The sequence below is a fragment of the Bacillus rossius genome, chromosome 11 (genome assembly GCF_032445375.1).
Source record: "Bacillus rossius redtenbacheri isolate Brsri chromosome 11, Brsri_v3, whole genome shotgun sequence".
NCBI classification, from domain to species: Eukaryota; Metazoa; Arthropoda; class Insecta; order Phasmatodea; family Bacillidae; genus Bacillus; species Bacillus rossius.
In genome coordinates, this window is record NC_086338.1 from 27,526,969 (window position 1) to 27,547,547 (window position 20,579).

General features: G+C 36.1%; 1 protein-coding gene across 3 annotated transcripts in view; it reads left to right on the forward strand.

Annotated features, from left to right (window-relative positions):
- LOC134536726 (integrin beta-PS) overlaps positions 1 to 20,579 on the forward strand; it is a 66,408-nt gene that overhangs the window by 19,968 nt on the left and 25,861 nt on the right. For 2 of the 3 annotated variants that reach the window (XM_063376606.1, XM_063376607.1), the window contains exons 5-9: positions 2,522 to 2,606; positions 12,658 to 12,828; positions 15,012 to 15,275; positions 15,961 to 16,248; positions 17,234 to 17,455. In XM_063376606.1, coding sequence (XP_063232676.1) covers positions 2,522 to 2,606; positions 12,658 to 12,828; positions 15,012 to 15,275; positions 15,961 to 16,248; positions 17,234 to 17,455 — 1,030 coding nt within the window. Of the gene's footprint in view, positions 1 to 1,419; positions 1,502 to 2,521; positions 2,607 to 12,657; positions 12,829 to 15,011; positions 15,276 to 15,960; positions 16,249 to 17,233; positions 17,456 to 20,579 lie in introns of all 3 variants that reach the window. The other variant, XM_063376608.1, reaches the window with a different exon arrangement.

The window sequence follows — 20,579 nt, forward strand, 5'->3', positions numbered from 1 at the left end:
ATATATTATTGTGAATTTTTAACATCTATAAAAATACTTGTAAGACTTTAAATGAAAAATGTGGGGTGCATGCAATAGAAAGATACTCCCTATACCCCTGACTATTATCTATTGCATGTACCCCACGTTCTTCATTTTAAATCTTACGAGTATTTTCATAGGTAGTAAGAATTCATAATCACACATTTTCAGGATACTCTGTATGGAGTTATATATCTGAATGGAGCTAGGAGAAATTATTTTATACTTTTCAGTCCATTTTAAAAGAGATGTATGGTAAAAATAAAATTTTATTTAAATATTTATTTTCTACTTTTAAGTCGTGTGTGTGAAATTCTGCAATAGTTTTTAAACATCTTGATTAGATTATGACAGAGGCATTGGGCAGATTTCAGGTAAGAAAGCCAGTTAATATTGTATTGCCATCCAATTTTCTGCTATGTTAAAAGTTTCAAGTCTCTAGCTCATCAGGAAGTTAGTTTAAACTCGATTGCATAATTTTTACTGAACAGGCAGACAAACATACAGACAAGAAAGTGAGTTAATATTGTATTGTCATCCACTTCTGAGATATGTTTAAAGTTTTTAGACTCTAGCTCTTGAGGAAGTGAGTTTAATTTCGATTACAAAATTTGTACTATGTTTTACAAAATTTAATCAGAGCAGATTTTAACTTTTTTACTGACTGCCAACTGCTGGAGGATATTAACCAATCAAATTCCTTGCTAGATATATAATATCCTGTGTTTATCCTGCTATGCTTGAACGAAGGGGAAATAGGAATTGAGGGGTGAAGTGTTGTTGAGGCTCATGAATACACAATGCTCTTCTTATTTCAAGTCTGCCTGCCAGTTGCTGATGACTGCGGGATCAAAAGGAAATGTTTTTCTGTGAAATTAGGCATCAGACACTATGATGTCACAAATAAAGATCTAACACAATTTTTTTTAGATATATAATATTTGAATGGTTAGTGAATTTTTTTTGTTTTATCTGCTCTTAATGTCATATTTTTTGTTTGTTATTGAGCACAATAAAAACATCTTTTAATTGTTTGCATTATTACCATCACTATGCACAGTTTTCAAATAATAGGTATTTAGATAATTACATCTTTTATCTTTCCACCACCTTTCTTTGATTCTAGTCCAGTTCTCTCATTTCTTCCTCCACCCTTGTTGGGATTGGTCTTCCCTTAGGCCACTTTGCCCATATAAGATGAAACCATTTTGTTTACCTTCTTTGTTAGCCCCTTCCTTCTTGTTTTCTCAACACGTTTGTGTTCCTGATCATTTTTTCCCCCTGCCCCATCTGTGGTACATAACTTAATTTGGCTCTGATATGAGTTTCTCATTTTGATCATATTTAAATCTGATCTGATTGATGTTAGTATTGACATGTGTTTCCCTCGTCGACTAGACTTGAGTCTCCGTGCGACGGATGCGTGGCACCGTATGGATTCCGCAACCACATGCGCCTGAGTGACGGCAAGAACTTCTCCGTAAGTAAGCGGCGAGACTCGCCTGGTTGGACGCGGCGGAGAGAGAGAGAGAGAGAGAGAGAGAGAGAGAGGGTGGAACACTTCGTGTCCTGTTTGCATGTGCTGATGGCAGCTGTTTTCTCTGGCGCACACGTCGATGCTGTTGTTTCAGCCATGTGTCTTTTTTGCAGCTGGCTCTTGAGGGAAACGTATTTCACCGCTTTCACCTTGTATGTGTGTGTTGGCGACAAGGAAACTATTGGTCTGTTGTGGTGAATGCCTTTGAGTGGTGTTGCAACGAAGCCGGTAGGATTTTTGACTCTAATTAAATTTATTACATGTAGGTAATCAGTATATATACCGATGGTTAAATTATCCAGAGAGTGAGGTACAAAATAAATCACACTTTGCTTGGTGTTAAAATACTCATAAATAGTTGTTGCTATAAATGGTCTTTGGAACTTTTATTACTGTTTACATTGGCATCATTTGTAAATTGTTACTGCTCGTAGAAAAATTACTGTTCTTGGCTTTTTTTTTTTTGTTCATTCTGGAAGGGAGGGAAATTTGTCAAAACACTAACTCCTTTTTTAATTTTTCTGGCCAACTGTAAACAAAAAACCTTTGAAGCCTTTGAATATATTAACTATGCAGTTGGCAGTAGGACATAATTACCAAAATATTAAATTAATCAGTAGTTAATTAGCGTGCAAACCTAAAACAGTTTCACAGTCCTCTTCATAAAATCCCACTTAAGAAAATTTCCTGCATAATCAGATTAAAAAATTTAATGTATTTTGCTGGTGTAGTTACGTACTTTTTCATTAATATTTATAATTTAAAAGTGTACTGTATTTCCAAGTTACATATTATATTATGGCACTTGAGTGTGTGTCCTGAAGTCTGGACGCAGGCAGTTCATATCTTGCCGGCTCGTTGCACCTACCACGTGTCTGCGCATGACAGTGATCGTGGTTTTTGTGCCTGGAGACCATGTACCGCTCGTCACCTGTAACTATATATTTGTTTGTTTCTCTGTAGTCTGGAGGAGCCATGCCCGAAGTGCGCTGCCCCGTACGGGTTTATAAATGTTATGTCTTTGAGTCAGAACACCAGTAGGTTTTCCGTAAGTCTCGTCTTCTTCTTTTTTTACTGGAGATGTGCACTAATATCTCACCCTGTGCACGTAGTCGCAACTAATTAGTGGTAGCATCAGACAAACCAAAATTAATGCTTCTAATACTAGTTATTTTTACTACCAATAATAAATTACCTATAAATATTAACTTGACACTGCATTAACTCTGGAAAAAAAATTCTAATATTTTATTAACGTTCCTGCCTGTTCATAAACTTTTCTCTAACCTTATCATTAGTTTTTAAAAATCTATTCTTTCGTGATAAAATAGTTAGCCTTAGCCTTAGGGTGTTGAAAATAGGTAGTGGCTTTCCTTAAGCATACATATTAGATAGACGATTCCACAGTTGCCTTTGCTGTGCGTAGAATGAGGTAAAAATATGTTACTACTCATGCTGACCTGAGGATAACTAGTTATTTTAATACTTTAAAATATATGGTTTCATTTTCATCACTCATCAGTAGCAATATTTAAAAAGAATAAAACCTTCCTTTGTTCGCACTTTCAGTAAAGGCAGATCCGCTGCCAAATGCTCCTTTCCCCCTTTTTTTTTTTTTTTTTGCCAATGGTTAACCGAGATTCAGATTTCCATCAGCGGTAAGAATGTTCCATTCAAGTATAGCTGTTTCAGGGATGCCTGCTTAGCTTTTTAATAGCATTCACACTGTTGCAATCTTGGTGGAGCTCATGTGGGAAGATAGCTAGCTCTTGGGTTGGCTCCGAGGGTTTGGGAGTCGTGAAGTGGCTTGGTTTGCGCACCCAGGCACATGCATTATGCTATTGGGAGGGGGGAGTGGACCATCTTGTCTGTTATAGTCTGTCTCGCACTTAGATTGCAGTATAGAGCAGTTGGTGTCCACTGTCGCCATATTGATGCTACCTGGCTTGTTAACATTAAAAACATTATTTTGTTTAATATCAATAATTTTAATAAGTATTCATATTTTTTTCATTCTTTAACATCTGTTGATTTTTCTAAAACCATAAAATGGTGTTTTTGACAGTTAAATGAAATACTTATTATACATCTTAATTTATTGAAAGTAGATTTTAAGTAGAAAAATAATTAAGTATTTTAGGTATCTTGTTTCAGATCTCGGCAATGACTGACGTACAATTTTGAAAATTATGGCTGATTTGTGTTTTATTTGTGAGAAGCTACTTTCTTTCAGAAGGTGCTGCTGAATAGTGACAAAATTAAAATATATGAACTCGTTTTACTTCTACTTAAAATTTACTTTGAATAAATTAATATAACTTTAAGATATATAACAATATAATAAGTATAATATATTATCTAATATTTAAAAACTTACACATTTTAAAGATAAACTACTTAATTATTTTTCTACTTAAAATACTACTATACTAATAAACTATTATTGATTTTGATAAGCAATTTTCAGTTTTTATTGACGACATACAGTAATTTATGCTGTTCTTTTATTAGTGTCATCTATTTGATGGATTTTATCTCAGAGAAGTAAATGGGCATGGATTTTAAATTATTGATTATATAATATTATATATCTGATGTAATACATACTAAAATTTGTCTGATGCAACGATATTCTGTATAATTGGTAAAGGAATTAATGGTTTCATAAATTAATGAACTAGTATCACGATTAGAGGAAATGTATACCTGTTTGAGCAAACCAGTAAACATTTGGAGGGGCAATTTCCTGTAGAGAAACTTTTCAGTAATTGATTTTTTTATTTTATTTTAATTAATTTAAAACATTACTCTTAATATATAAATTTTCATGTTTTATTTGGTTGAATTATCTTAGTAACAAATTTATTTGTAAAGTCAATTTCTCTATGAGCGATTGTCATATCATCTCAAAATTTTTATGTGTAAAAATTGCATTTTATTAAACACAAAAAAAAATCTTTAGACTGAAAAAAAAATTCTGAGTTCGAAATGTTAAGTTGAAAGTTTTAGCTAAATCTAGAAAGTTTGATTGGTGAGCAGTGTAGTAAAGACTACGTATAATGAAGCTCAAATACATCTAAAACCACAAGACTGTTACAACATTTTGGTTTTTAATTAGGAGACTTTTGAGTTTCTGAGTGACAAAATTATTGATATAGGAGATATATTTCAGTTCTAATAAAAATTTAAAAAGCATAAACTAGAGTTGGGCCGGTCAAATCCACGAATTTTCGACTACTACTGTATCTCCAGTTCAATCCAATTCAGGATTCTAGCAAAAAGATTAGGGATTCAAGATAAAGATTCTAAGATTAATATTGGAGTAAAAATAGTAAATTAAAAAATTCAACATTGGCAATCTCTTAAGTTTACTAGGCTTATTTATGTTTATCTTTATACTTATTCTAATACCGTTCCTTAAAATATTATTTTGATATTTATGTATATATTAAGTACCGTAAGTTAAATCCATATCATGTACTCATCTGGAAAACATAGTTCATGAAACGAATGTAAATGCATAGTTTGCCATATTTAGAGACCCAAAACTATTATGAAGTGCGAAATTTGCGGAAAACTACAATATTCTGCTATTTTTAAAGTTTTCCCCAAATTTTTTTTATATATATAAATAAAAAGCAAAGTTTGTCGCAGAACACAACTGTTTATGTGAGCCATTTCTGAAAACGTCATGCGGAAGGTCATAGATCGTAAACACCGGAAACATATTTCATTAACAAAGTATTTCAATATATCTTGTAAGTAGTATTTTTTACTATAGAGCCCATCAATTTCATTTTTGAATGCCACAAATGCGATAAGTTGTTCTTTTTGCTGTGTGTGTAGAGCCATTCCACCTCAATTCAGGCAGTTAGCAAGATAATGTGTCAGGTCACCATCTCAGATTTGCTTTAAAAAATTACAGCAGTTACAACCAGTGCAGACAAGAAGTATGCCAAAAGGATTTTGTCCCAAAAAATTTTTTCCCCATGTTATAGCCTTTTGAAGTTGGTTCAAAATCAAAAAAGGTGGAAAAAGGGGTGTTTTTTAAATGAGCGGCATTTCAAAACTATTTTACTGATTTTGTTGATTTTTTTTTTATTTTGTACCTATTATAGTGAACTACAGAGTGGAATAGTTCCAATGAGCCCAACGACAATATCTTTAAGGGGGGGAAACTAAAAAATTTGGCAAAAAATTTAGATTTTTTTGGATTTTCAAAAAAAAATTTTATGTGGAATAATCAATTTTCATAAAAAGTAATTCTGGTAGTTTTACAGGAAAAATTGTTTTTAATTCTATGATGCATGGAATTATTAAAATTTAACTTTAAAATTTTCAAAATTTGACAAAAGTGCCATTTTTGATTGAAAATTACTGAAAAACCCCATATTTTAAAAATCTGAAAATTTGTAACTTTGTAGTCCTCACCTTTATTAATAGCATGCACTTTGTTGGATAGTGTGTTTTTGCCTGTAAACATTTATAGAATTTTTTGAAAATGTAATGTCATTACCTTTTGTATGTTGTGCATGCTCAATTAATAAATGTTTTGTTGGTATCTAAATAGTATGTGTTGAGATGTGTAAATTATTATCTGGCTACGTTTTTGTTTATTATAGTACAATATGCAACTGTGAATTTTTTTCCTTCGTGCAAGTTGGTAGTTGTGTGTGCTGTATGTATCTGTGCAACATGTCGGGTGTATGAGATCGGAGATGAATAAAACAGACTTTTATATCCATTTGCATCGCTTCTAATTACATATCCATAACAGTATGTGATAATTTGTAACTGGTTTTGTATGAGGGGAAACCTTGGGAAATATGAAGGGGGAGTCCCTATCTGAATATTCCCAGGCGCTTGCTGTAAGGGGAATCCCTGGTAGCTTGAGGGAAATCCCTGGTGACCATAGGGGGAATCAACTACAAGACTACAAGGGAATTCCCAAACTTTTGCTGTTACAGTTGTGTTGTGTGTGTTCATGGGTGATGTTCAGCTAGTGAACTAAATCATGTCTGACTTTCATAGTACGGAGAGAATTAAATGTGTGGACTACATTAAAAGGCACAAAAAAAGTGTGTATAAAAGTAAATGTGTGAGGATGTGTAAGGTGAATGATTTAGCAGATGATATTCAAAAGTTTGTGGGTGTATCTGTTTCAGTAAATAAAAATGATATTTTGTGTAGCAACTGTGTTACTTTTTATAAAAAGAAATTTCTGGAACTTGCTGAAGATGCAGAAGAAACATCCACATCAGAGAATTTTATTCCGGAGGATGAACTAGTAAGTGTTTTAAATAGCAGTCTCATTAAAACATTAAATGTAGAAGTATCACCATTGAAATCCCCTTCAGAGGTGAGATTGGATAGGAGAGAAGGTTATGCGAGGAAAAAGAAGATAAAATTAGTTGATGAGTTAAAAACTTCTGCTGTGAACAAATTACAAGACATATATCACGTGCATCTTTCAAGTGAGTCTGATGATGAAATGCCTGTGTGTGTCAATTGTAGTCTATGGTTTTCGAATATTGTCTCAGCTCTTCATACTTGTAACTACAATGGAAAAGTACAGCTACTAACATTGGTACCACAAACATTTAGTAAAACTGTATTGAAGGAAAAATTACCTTCAGTGTCAAAGTACCTCATTGATAAATGTCGCACAGTTATAAAAAATAAGGGAATTTATGCTCAACCTGACCCCTATAGTGGACATCCTTTACCTACACAGGTACAAGATCTAGCATTATCATATTACCTAGAAGATAGTAAAGACTGTTCAAGGGAAAGTCCAAACAAAAAAGATGTTATTTGCATTAAGGATGGTAATGGCGAGAAAGTAAAAAAGGTTAAAAGATTCATGACAAGGTCCATCAAAGAGGCATACAAAGCATTCAAAAAAGATAATCCTCTTATAGAAATTAGTCTTTCAAAGTTTTATGCGTTACGACCAAGATGGGTGAAAATTCAGCCAGAACAGACTGTGTGTTCTTGTATTTACTGCAGTAACATGTAACTTATCTGTGTAGCTCTTCGAAATGTAACAAATAACCAAATTGATGAAGACTATCTTCTACTGAAGTGTTTGTGTGACGAAACAAGGAATGAAGATTGCTGGCTCGAGGAGTGTGGTGACTGTCCTGGCACAGAAACATTAACTGTTGAAAACTTTGGCTTGGATGAAGGGGAAGAAGTTACATTTGCGATTTGGGAACATGGTGACCTCATAAAAATAACTGTATCTGTAAATAATTTTCTGGAACATGTAAGGCATTGGGTTAAAAAAGCTATTCCTCACAGTTACATTAGGAAAATACAAAGGGAAGGAATAGCTGAAGCAAGAAGTTCTGTCCAACAAAATAATGCTCTTGTTTTACATTTTGATTTTGCTGAGAACTGGTCAGTTGTATTGCCTGATGAAATCCAAACTTACCACTGGCAAACTGATCAGCTTTCACTGTTTACCTGTGTTGCATACTTTGGTGCGGAAATAAGAAGTTTTGTTATAGTATCTGATGATATAGCTCACGACTCTGCTCACGTTCTCTGTGCTTTAGAGGTTATAAAACTGGAAATTTCAAAATTTTGTCAGTTAGAACTTTTGAGTTCAATAGTGTACATTACAGATGGGGCAGCTGGACATTTCAAAAATAGGTTTCAGCTGTATGAACTATGTAAAAATACTCAAACTGTTGAAAAAAAATGGATTTTTTCTGCTACAGGGCATGGCAAAAGTGCATGTGATGCAATAGGTGGTTTGTGTAAACACTTTGCAACTAAGTTCAATCTTCGGGCAGAGTGTGTTAATGCCATTAGAGATTCTGCTTCATTTGTTGCTGAAGTAGGTAACCTTGTACCAAAGATAACTCTATTGGCTCTTGAAAGTAAAACAATTCAAACGTATAGGTCATCTAAGGAAAAAGAATGGGCTACTGTAAAACCAGTTGTTGGAATACAATCTAAACATTACTGGCTGATTAAAAATGAGACATACATGGGACGCACAATTAAAGATAAAATAGAAATAGTTGTACAATCTAACCAGATTAAAACACATTATTCAATAAATGATTTCCAAGTAGGCCAGTTCGTTGCTTGTGTATACGATCAGAATTGGTGGATGGGACAGATCACTGGTATATCTAAAGAGTTGAACGACATGACAGTGTCTTTTATGCATCCCCATGGTCCAGCTAAAGGGTTTCAGTGGCCACAGGAATCTGGAAAGAAGAAGGATGAATGTCCGGTGCCACTACAAAATGTTTTGTTAGCAGTAAGCAATCCTACTCCACTTGGACAATCAGCAAGACTCCACACTTTCGACAAAGCTGAGTTGATGAAGATCCAGCAGATCTACTGTCTTTAATCAGCCAAATAATATTTTAGGAAGTTTGTCAATATATGTTACATATAGTTGAGGAAGGGTAAGCAGTCTACATATAATTAATTATAGGTACATATTGTTGGTTTCAATTTTACTTTGAAATTTTGGTTTTCATGCAAGTTAAAGAGTATGCATATGTATTATATGTGTGTATATGTATTGTGCATATTATGTTAATGTGATAATGTATACACAGACTCTCCTTTTGTAATTCCCAAGGTTTCCCCAATTTACAAATTACATCTCACTTTTTGGAAACTAACAAAACATTTGTTAATTGAGTGTGCAGACCTTAGAAAATGTAAGAAAATTACATTTTCAAAAAATTCTAGAAATGTTTACAGGCAAAAACACACTATCCAACAAAGTGCATGCTATTACTAAAGGTGAGGACTACAAAGTTACAAATTTTCAGATTTTTAAAATATGGGATTTTTGAGTAATTTTCAATCAAAAATGGCACTTTTGTCAAATTTTGAAAATTTTAAAGTTAAATTTTAATAATTCCATGCTTCATAGAATTAAAAACAATTTTTCCTGTAAAACTACTGTAATAGGTCCACATATTACCAGAATTACTTTTTATGAAAATTGATTATTCCACATAAAAAATTTTTTTTGAAAATTCAAAAAAATTCAAATTTTTTGCCAAATTCTTTAGTTTCCCCCCCTTAAAGATATTGTTGTTGGGCTCATTGGAACTATTCCACTCTGTAGTTCACTATAATAGGTACAAAATAAAAAAAAATCAACAAAATCAGTATAATAGTTTTGAAATGCCGCTCATTTAAAAAACACCCCTTTTTCCACCTTTTTTGATTTCGAACCAACTTCAAAAGGCTATAACATGGGGAAAAAAATTTTTGGGACAAAATCCTTTTGGCATACTTCTTGTCTGCACTGGTTGTAACTGCTGTAATTTTTTAAAGCAAATCCGAGATGGTGACCTGACATGCTCCTGCCTGAATTGAAATGGAATGGCTCTGTACATCTTGTATCTTCTTATTTAGAGGGGTTGGAAAGAAAGCATGGCTTTGTTTACGACTGGTGTAGACCCATCTAAGATGGTGGCTAAACAGGAAAAAAAAATCAGGTTTTACAGTGTCACTATTGAATTAATTGGATAGAAAAAATTTTATTCATCAAACTATTTTGCAGTTTGGTATAATCACTGTGTGTATGTTCATGTGATTTTCAATTTCCAGGTTAAGGAAGAGTATTTGGGGTTGTTTAAGGAGATAGTTTTGAAAAGTGCTAAAGTGATGTGTCAACTGCTTGTGGATGGTGCATGTGGCTGTGCATTCCATGCTTGACTGTCAGCATGCCTTGTGCTCTCGCAATGCTTGTGTTGTGTTTGGTTACTGCCTCTGCATTTTGACGAGAGATCGCAGATGATGGTGGTGGCCTCTGTTTAACTAGACTGGAATTGTGTCCATGCGTTAGTGAAGAATAATGTGCATGAGTTAAATCGGCCTGCCTGAAGTATTAAACATGTTAATCTGGCTGTGTTGGTTTTGTTGTGGTATTGTCTTTGAAAATATACTGATGAAAATTTGACAGATTTGATGCATTTTTGATATCTTGTTTGGTGTTCAGATAGTTATGTGCAAAAGAAAGAAGAAAAATTGTTTAATGGATTAATATGCATGACTTGACATTTTGAAGAATTACTTTGTACGAAGGATTGCATTTTGCAATGCTGGGTTGAATTAGGGTTAGTCTTGGTGGCCTACAGGAGTTTTTCAGCCTGCACGAAATTGTGGATGTCTCTTAGTAGACTGGCGGTTAGTCAATGGCGCAGTTTGCTGTGGCTGTGTGTTCAACCTCCGGCCAGGAGAGAAGCCATGAATGATTTGAATGGTGGTTTTCACAGACAGATGTGTGAGACCACAGAGACACTCTGTATTTCCTTGTTACCCTTACTCCCTTCTCATCCCAGCTCTGCTCCCTCCCCTTCTTCCTTCGTCTTCCTTCTGACCCTGCGTCCTCTGTCCTCCGGGCTGGTCGGGAGCATTTTTCCCCCTGTCCCATCTGTGGTACTTAACTTAATTTGGCTCTGATATGAGTTTGTCATTTTAATCATATTTAAATCTGATCTGATTGACGTTAGCAGCCTTCTCTCCTCCGTCCTCGGCCCTGCCCCTTCAAGGAAGGGATGGATGTTGGTTTTCGAACGTCTGTATCCTAATGATCTAGTTCTGGAACATTCGGTAAAACTTCCTTAATTAGCAAAATAATGAGGATCAAGATATTTTGGATAACCAAAGTTTGTGATAATATGAGGTTGATCAACTACGAGGATCATATTGGTAAAAAAAACTTCTCTAAATTCTTTTAGAGTTATTTTTTATCGTTTAGACGTAGTATTATTTGCAAAACATACAGGACAAGGAGATGTATGGCGTGAGTTGCGCTATTGAGAGAAAAATTTTGAGGGGGAATAAGAAAATATTTCTGGGTTGGGTCTTCTAGACCACCTGGTTGGATTATATCAAATTCAAAGTCCTAGTTAAGTTACTGTTTTTTTTTTTTTTTTTTGGGGGGGGGGGGGGCAGGGTTGAACAATGTTGGTTAAAAGAGGGTGGGGGGAAATGCACCATCATCATTGGGGGTATGGGCATCCTTGGATATGAAAGTTCAAAACAAAATCTTATTTTTTTATCACATTCCCACTTACTAACCTCTTACTTCGACAAATACCTTCCCCTTCCCATTGAATCCTCACATTGCCAAATAAAATTCAGCAAAACCTGCAAGTATGTCTACTTTGTACAAAAATAATTAAATTCATTCCTATAAGGTGTTGGAAGCCTCCTTGGCTGCTAAGTTAGGAGTTATCATATCATAATTAATATCTATAATGTAACGGGAAGGAAACTTCCAGAACGTTCCTCAAGCTGACTTTTTGCAGCGACATTTATAGTTGGTATTTTAGTTCTAAGTATTAACTAGGCGTAAATTTGCTGCCATCTTCTTATGACCTTGTAGTTGGTAATTTTTTTTTATAAGTTTGAATTTTGTCCTATTTGTATTGTAAATGCATTCATTTACTAAAAACAAGTAATAGACTAAGTTAGGTTGAAAATAGTGTGTGTCCTTTTGGTTTTAAAATATTTGTGCAGGTAAGTTTTTTTTTTCTTTTCTTTTCTTTTGGGTTCAGCCAATGTAACACATTTCATGTGAATTTCTTTCAGAATTGTGCGTAATTGCAGTGGTAATTAATTTACACACAAAATAAACTATTCATTCTGTTTTTTTTTTAAATGTTAAATTGATATTTTAACAGTCGTATATTTTTAATGTAGTATTTCATTTCTTAATATAAATGTTGGGTTTGTGAGGTTATTTAATTCAGTGGGCCTAAGCTAGATGTTTACCTACCTTTGAGATGTATATTATTTTCAGTAGTTTGTACACTTTGTGAGTAATTTTGAGTTTTTTTAAAATGAATCATAAATGGTGTGAAGTGTAGAAGACAGATTCTGTTAAACAAACCCTTTATAGAGGCTGCAAAGAAAGTTTTATGGCAAAACAGTTGTAATTAATTTCTGTAATGTTTAAAATTAGTTTTTTTGAAGTTCACATGTGAAGTTGGTGATTGTTTCCAGTGTAGGCTAGTAATGTTGTGAAAATGATGTTGACACCGAGGAGGCTGAGCTGTTCCCCGGTGTGTTCCGGCGAGCTTCATCGAGCGCATGTTCGGTGTCTGCAGACGGAGGTGCGGAACGCGAAAGTGTCGGGGAACCTGGACGCCCCTGAAGGAGGGTTCGACGCGATCATGCAGGCGGTGGTGTGCCGCGACGAGATCGGCTGGAGGAACAACGCCCGCAGGCTGCTGGTGTTCTCCACGGACGCCAGCTTCCACTACGCTGGCGACGGCAAGGTGAGCCCCTAGGAGATGCGCGGTACGTTCCCGCTTGTCTCGGCGCTTTTAGACTAACGTGGGACAAAATCCCTGCCCGTAACTGCGTATGATTCCATCACTAGCACTGCATGTCTTCAGCCTTTATAAGTTCGACTGCAGCTTTGCATAGGGAGGTCCTAGTCTTGATTTTACTATTTAACTTCTCAGTACGCTGGCACAACACATTATTTGAGGGAATTACTCTTCTAGTCTATGCTTTATCACTTTTTAAAAGTATATATATATTTTTTACAGTTCACCAAAATATGACAGTGCATAAATAATAGAATCCTTATATTTTTGAATTATGTTTTGTTCATGTGTTCATTTTCATAATTTACTTGTCATACTGGAGCTTATGTTTTATGCAAATCGGTTCACTGCATACACATTCCAGTGGAGAAGTAAAAATTTATATTAATTAAATAGTAATATTTTGGAATGTGGATGTTCTCACTTTGAAATTGTATGTCCTGTCAGCGCAGACCAGCTAATTGTTAGTGTTAAAAATTTTCAAACCTCAAAACTTGGTTATTGGATTGGGACAAAAGCTATTTTTAATCTCCTATTGGGAAATAGGGTATGAAAAAAAATTTTTGAGGTTTTTGTCTTTAGCGTGGGATTGAATCAAAGTGTGGCTAGTCCTTAAACTCTGGCTTAGAATAACATACCAAACAGACAAAAAAGGTATATACATAAATATTTTTTTATTTAGGCTTGTCAGAGTGAAGATAGTTATATGATAGTTGTATGGCACAATTCATTTTTATGACAGTTTCTATGGTATTCTATTTGTAAGTCAACAACCATGTATGGTTAAGTAAGTAAACTGTGGAAGATAAGATACGAAGCAGACGGTTAAAGCAAACTTGCACTCTTGCAGACAAGACGTATAAGCTTGCATCAGTGCATCGTTCAAGTTGCATGTTACGTAACTCAGTGTGAGACTGTCATTTCTGTTCCCCTTAGAGTGACCTGAATACTATCTATGCTCTGATATTTTTTTATGATTATTCCTTTGTCTCATTTCTGTGTTACACACAGTTGGGAGGGGGGGGGGGGGGGGTAGGCGGAACTTTGCTATGTAACACACTGTGTGGTTTCTTAAGAGTTAGTGAAATATGGCTATGCATGTTCTTCATTGTTATTGTGCTTTATGTATTAATCATTAATGTATAATGTTAGACAGCCCAGGTTATGTTGGCAAATAGAATCACCAAATTGAAAAACAATGGGTTTTTCAATACATAAAAGAAAGTTTCAACCAGTTTCTAACGGTTTTTCATTTTTTTTATTTGACACAGCCATTAACTAGTTTGATATTTTTAAATTATTAATTTAAAGATTAGCCAAACTGACAATAGTATTAACTAAAATAATGGCTTTTTTTATGTACTTCAGTGCTGATTATGTTGGTGTGATTATATTAACAAGCTGTTAAGATTACTTGCCTTCCGTATAGACAGTCCGGGTTTGATTCCTAGTGGGGTAGAACCTAGATTTTGCGCAAGTGGGAATGTGGCGGATGTGGCATTGAGCTGGTGGCTTTTCTCAAGGTATTCCAGTTCCTCCCACCCGTGCATTCCATTCCATCATGCCCCATGAGAATATCGACATCCAGGGATGCAGATCTGCAGGATTTGCAAGGGTGGCCCGAGAGTTCTGCACGCGGGGTTTACTGAAACGTCATCTCCGGATACGGTGCTTATATGTTGTGCACTGCCCATATTTTGGCCTGCATGCATGCAATAAGCAGAAAACGTTTAAAATATTCAGGAAGATTGCCAGAAGACATAGTTTTGGTACAAACCCGTTTCACTGTCATGCTTGGGCAAGTGCAGGCAGGCTCTTAATGCCAAAGGGGGGCTGGGGTTCTTAGCACATTTGCTCTTCTCGTGTCGTCGAGCATTGCTGTTGTTTGAGAAAATCTTGTCGCAGTAACAGCACCGATGTTCGTTAGTTGTCAAATCAGCATCCATTGAAGTCTCCATCGAGGTCGAATCGTCGTTCGTCGTGGTTTCCTGCACAGCCAGCTCGGTAGTCATTAAGCTCTCTTCTGCTAGTGGTACCACGACTGATGAAGTCTCCTCCAATGTCTCCCCGGGGACCTGCCCCCATGCCGACATGATTCGTGAGCGAGGGGCGGTGGTTGTGGTTCTCAGCTGGGAGGCATCGTGAAGCCCAACGACGGCCACTGCCACCTGGACGACAAGGGCAACTACACGCACTCCACGCTGCAGGACTACCCGTCCATATCGCAGATCAACCGCAAGGTCAAGGACAACGCCATCAACGTGATCTTCGCCGTCACCAAGGAGCAGATCAACGTGTACAGCAGCCTGCAGAAGAACGTGGAGGGCTCCAGCTCCGGCGTGCTGTCCGAGGACTCTTCCAACGTCGTCGACTTCGTCAGGGACCAGTACAACGTGAGTGGAGGGTGTTAGCAGGTCACTTATGTTCTTTCTCCTGGAAAGAGAACCGGGGAAATGTGGTGGTAAAGCTTGACTTTTCCTGATTCACATCCTACTGATGATTTTGTTATTACTTTTCATACTAAATATCTAAATATCATTTGTGTTTCTATCTATAAATGTCAAGTTAATTGATCTCAAATTTTGTGAATAAGTTTTTATTAAAAAATTTTATGATTTGCCATAATTTAAATTAAACAAGAATTATTAAAAGAGAATGTAGCCCACAAGTTACTGAACTAAAAAAATTGAAAATGGACAAGAACACAATTACTCTCAGGCTTGTAAAAAGAGACACAGTCGTGAACTTTTGCTGATTGAACAAATTTCGTCACGTTGAAGTTCATCAAACCAGCAAAACGTCACGATCGTACAACCGTGCACAAAATGCAAACTTGTGTTTTCTAATTGTGTGTTGTTTTCACAAGTACCAAGTGTGATTTTTGCCATCTTTGTTTCAATTGTCAGTAAGGTAAGCATTTTCTAATACTCTTGTCTATTTACAGCAATTTTTCTGAGATTTTTGTTGTAATAGGTAGTGTGTTACTCTCATACTTTTAAAAGGTTCGTAAGATGTCCTTGTAGTCCAAACAAGTGAAAAAAATTGCCTCTTGACGCCGGCGATGTTTGTTGCGTGCAGAAAATCACGTCGTCGGTGGAGCTGAAGCACAACCTGACGGACAGCAACGTGCAGATAAAGTACTACTCGTCGTGCGTGAACGGCACGTACAAGGAGACCAGCACGTGCGACGGCCTGAAGGTGGGCACCCAGGTGGAGTTCCAGGCGGAGCTGAAGGTGACCCGCTGCCCGGAGGACCCCCGCGACTGGAAGAAGACCTTCCAGATCTACCCGGTCGGCATCAGCGAGGCGCTCATCATCGACCTGGAGATCCTGTGCGACTGCCCCTGCGAGCGGCCGGGCAGCGATGTGAGATACGCTCTTTTACCCACTGCCACTGCCACCGCCACCGTTCAAATATAAATATGTACAGTGTACAGTATTTGCATCAATATGTCCAAAAGTTTACCAAAAAAAAAAATTATTTCAGAAGCAAGTGGTGGACTTAATTCAAATACTAAAATTTTTAAAAACATCTGCCTTGAAATTTAAGTGATCACAACTGAAAGAATTGCTCATTTACATGACTGGTGTAATGGTTTTAATGACATTATTGACTATTACCAAATAGCTTTGCACATACCCAATACAGTATAGAGGTTATGCAAATCAAACACCATACATTTATAATTTAATTTTAAAGTATAATTTTTTACGTCTCAAATAGCTGACACGCAAATACTTCACTTGTGTTCTACTCAAGATAGATTTATAGCGTGACTCATATTCTAGGGTGACTCTTACCGTGAAAAAGTTAGATTTTATGGCTCTTAATTAAGGGTGCGACCCATACGAAGGAGAGATTTATCTGCGAGTAGATACAGTATTTGAGGTTGACTTACATCAGACAAATACTGTAAACTCTAAAATGTCGAGTTGTCAGATCATTCTCTTTCCACGAAGGCACTTTGATTTAAATTTTCCTGGCAAGATCAAAACCAGTGTTTATTACGGCTAGCTGTTGTCGTGAGCCATTGGGTTTTTCTCGGGGTACACCCATTCGTCCCCACTTACTCATTCCATCAGTGCTCCACCTGTCAGAAAATTTAGTGCACCAATAAAAAACCATTCCTTTGGTACAAAGGTATCTCTCCTTTAAATTTAATAATTGTCTCTTAGATTTTTATGGAAAAATTGTTAGCAAGAAATTAAACACTTAATGAAGGGTAGGTCTTAATTGAAGAATTGAGAGCTGTCTTAGAATCGAGAGCAACCTTGTAATAGAGTAAGTATTGAACAGCCGTTGTCTTGCGTGGCTTGAAGCACGCATGTGTGCGTGTGTGCGTGTCGGCAGTTCTTCGAGGAGAAGTCGGCGCGCTGCTCGGGCGTGGGCACCCACATGTGCGGGGTGTGCAAGTGTGACGACCAGCACTTCGGGCGCACCTGCCAGTGCGGCCTGGACAAGCCCCACACGGGCACGGACGTCGACACCACGGGCTGCCGCGCCCCCAACTCCACCCTCGAGTGCTCGGGCCGGGGCACGTGCGACTGTGGCGTCTGCAGCTGCACCGACCCGGTGCGTCTCTCTCGCTTTCTGTTTCCATTGCATGTCACAACACAGCATAACATTGAAATGCAGGTTATATCATGGAATTTGAAAGGATTTGACCATAACTACATCCAGATAATAAAATAAGTAATCTTTTAATGTTCGAAATTCAAGGAATGTCATTTCCAAACAAAAAGAAACTGTACCCAAGTGCATGGATCAGAAAAAAATTAATTTAATTTGTTTTATTGTGAAGCTCTTATTGTTTCACTTTCAAACCACAAATGGTCCTTATTATTTATTTTTAGGTATTCTGTTTTAGACCAATTTAGAGCAAATATTTTTATTGTAAAATTGCAACATATAAATTTTGCTACAGTTTTGGTGGATTATTCCAAATAAAGTTTAATAAAAATAAAAACATTAACATCAAAATCTAGTTTTTTGTAAAAAAAATTGGTTGTCTATAAGTTGGTTTACGGACGATAGTTTAACGTGACGTCATAACAAAACTTTGATGAAATTATTGCATACTTTTATGAATAAAATTTAATCATTTTTATTGAATTATCACTATTTTGTATGGATACAAAGAAGGAGTGAAATGAAATCTACAATTTAATTGATAAATTTACTTTTAATTGTACTCATTAATACAAATATGTTTATTACTTTAACGAACAGATTATTTTAATTATAACTTTTATACATGTTTGCTATTTAACTTCTTCCAATCTGTGTTATTCTGTTAAGGATAGGACGATGATAGGAAAAGTAGGAAACGAATGGGAGTGTTTGAAGTTTAATGTGCCTCGAAAAAGTCAAATCGATGGTTGTTCCAATCAATTGGAAGAGAGATATTTGCTCCACGGACTCGGTTGCAATGCTAGGAGGGTCAGGTTAGCAAAGAGCAATATAAAATGAGCGTAATGGGACACAGCGAAACAGGACAATGTGCGTAGTGGGACACTTTTTCGTGCGTGTAGCCGGCGTTCATCGATTTATCAGACGTCACATCAAAATGAAATTGGAAAAAAAGTAAAACTATGATATCTTGTCTTTAGTAGTGGTGCAAGAACTCTGTTTCCAGGGAAGCCAAGTCAAATACTGGTCCTGCCAACCTGATTTGTCCCTTAAATCACTCCAGGAAGTGCTGGTTTAGACCCTTACTATAAGCCAATAGTGGCCAAAGTGTAGACAGTGGGCTGTTTTTAACCCTCCAAGGCTACACTAACAGAAAGTCACTTCTCAGTTACTAAACATATTTAAGTGAAGTAAGGTAAAACTTTCTTACAAATTTAAGTTTTGTTGATTATACTTAAACTTTGTATTTGCTTTAGATTACAGCCGTGGTTTTACGGAACATCAATGTTTCATTGGTTGTACTAGTGTTCCCTCACAAACCAAAATTGCATAAATTCTGTGAAAATGCAAGGAAGTGTCTTTTTTGATGCTAAAAAAATCATTTAGGATTAATATTGGTTCACTTATTGGTTTAATTTTGGTAATTGGCCATCGTATTTAAAGGTGTAGTCCATGTGCATTTTCTATCCCAATATACCGTGTCAGCGTCATGTCTTACCATTTAGCTGGCTGTCAGCAAGAAGTTAAGCCCAATTAACAAAAAAATTTACCAATTTTTGAAAAATCATAACCTTGATGTATTTTGCCTTTACTTGAACATGAAACTTTTTTCTAAGAAAAAAATTGTTGATCAATCTTTTTTTTGAATTATTTAAATCATTAATGTGGATACAGTGATTTGAGCTTTGTTAGAAATAAAGATGGGCCAATCAAATCCTCAAATATCCGAAAATCCTTAGTATTTGAGGATTCAATATTCAAGGAAAAAGTGTCTTAAGAAAAATATTTGAGGAAATAAAGTAAATTAAAAAATTTAACACTATTAACCTTTGAAGTTTACTGGGTCAATTTTTTCTTCGTGCCTATCCTGTTACCATTCCAAAATATATTGTACTTTTAACATGTAATGTATAAATAAAATTGCATTAATTATTGATTCTGGAAACTTAGAACCTGTTTACTTAGATTCAATTTCAAGGTACTGTTTGGGATTCAATTTCGAGATATGGATTAGAAAAAAAAAATTGTGATTTTTACTCCTCACTAGTTAGAAAATATTATATTCATAATAAACACCAATTGAGTCGCTCATATTCAAAAAAAATTTCAAGTGGATTCCAGCCGTTTACCTTAACAGCCAGATTGCGTAACTTATCGAATTTTTGTTTCTGTAGAGCCGCTTGTTACAACTTGGTTGTTTTACTGTACAGGAGCACAATCCTTTATCCGAAATGGTCGGGACCAGCAGCATTCCGAATTTCGGAATTTTTTCGATTTCGGAATTATAATACAGGAGGCCTAGTAAAGCCAAGTTAGGTTATGTCAGATGTATTAAGGATTTCAAGCAACATAGTACAAAAAACAACAATGTACATAACGCAAATAAACACTGCAGCATAAATAAATACCCGAAACAGTCGCCAAAATAATTTGTTTTTAACAACTGATACTGTAAAACATCTGGAGAATGTTTATGGTGCGTCGTCATCGCCGCCGATGTCGCCGTCAACTCGTACGTCTCGTGATCGGCCAGGAGCAGGATTTTCCTTCTCCTGAGATGAAGCAGCACGAATGATGGCATTTTTAAATGCCTCTTGAAGTGTCACTTGTTTTGGTTTAGTTTCCGCAATAATTCCACCTTCTCAGTTATTGATAATGTTAAGTGTTTTCGTTTTTTTTCGCTACCACCCATCTTCATATCGGAATGCCTTTTTGCCATTGCAGTCTTAAAATATGGCAACACATTCGCGTAACAACACAGTTAACTACTAAACGCGATAAAACAACTCCTATCGTAGCCAAGCAGCAAGCTGTAACTGGCGCTAGTTTTCCGGACAAACGGTAAACACAACGCCTCGGCGTTGCCAAATTGCATGCTGCCTTGCTGACGCAGTGCTGCCAAGTCACTCGCTCGCACTAGTCATGCGATCGCGACTTGAGTTTGCCCCACAACTGCGAAAACATCGCGGACGTTGAAGTTTCGAAAAAAATTTCGGATTTTAGAGCTGTTCAGATTTTGGAATTTCGGATAAAGGATGGTGCACCTGTATTCCCTTTGAAACGATAT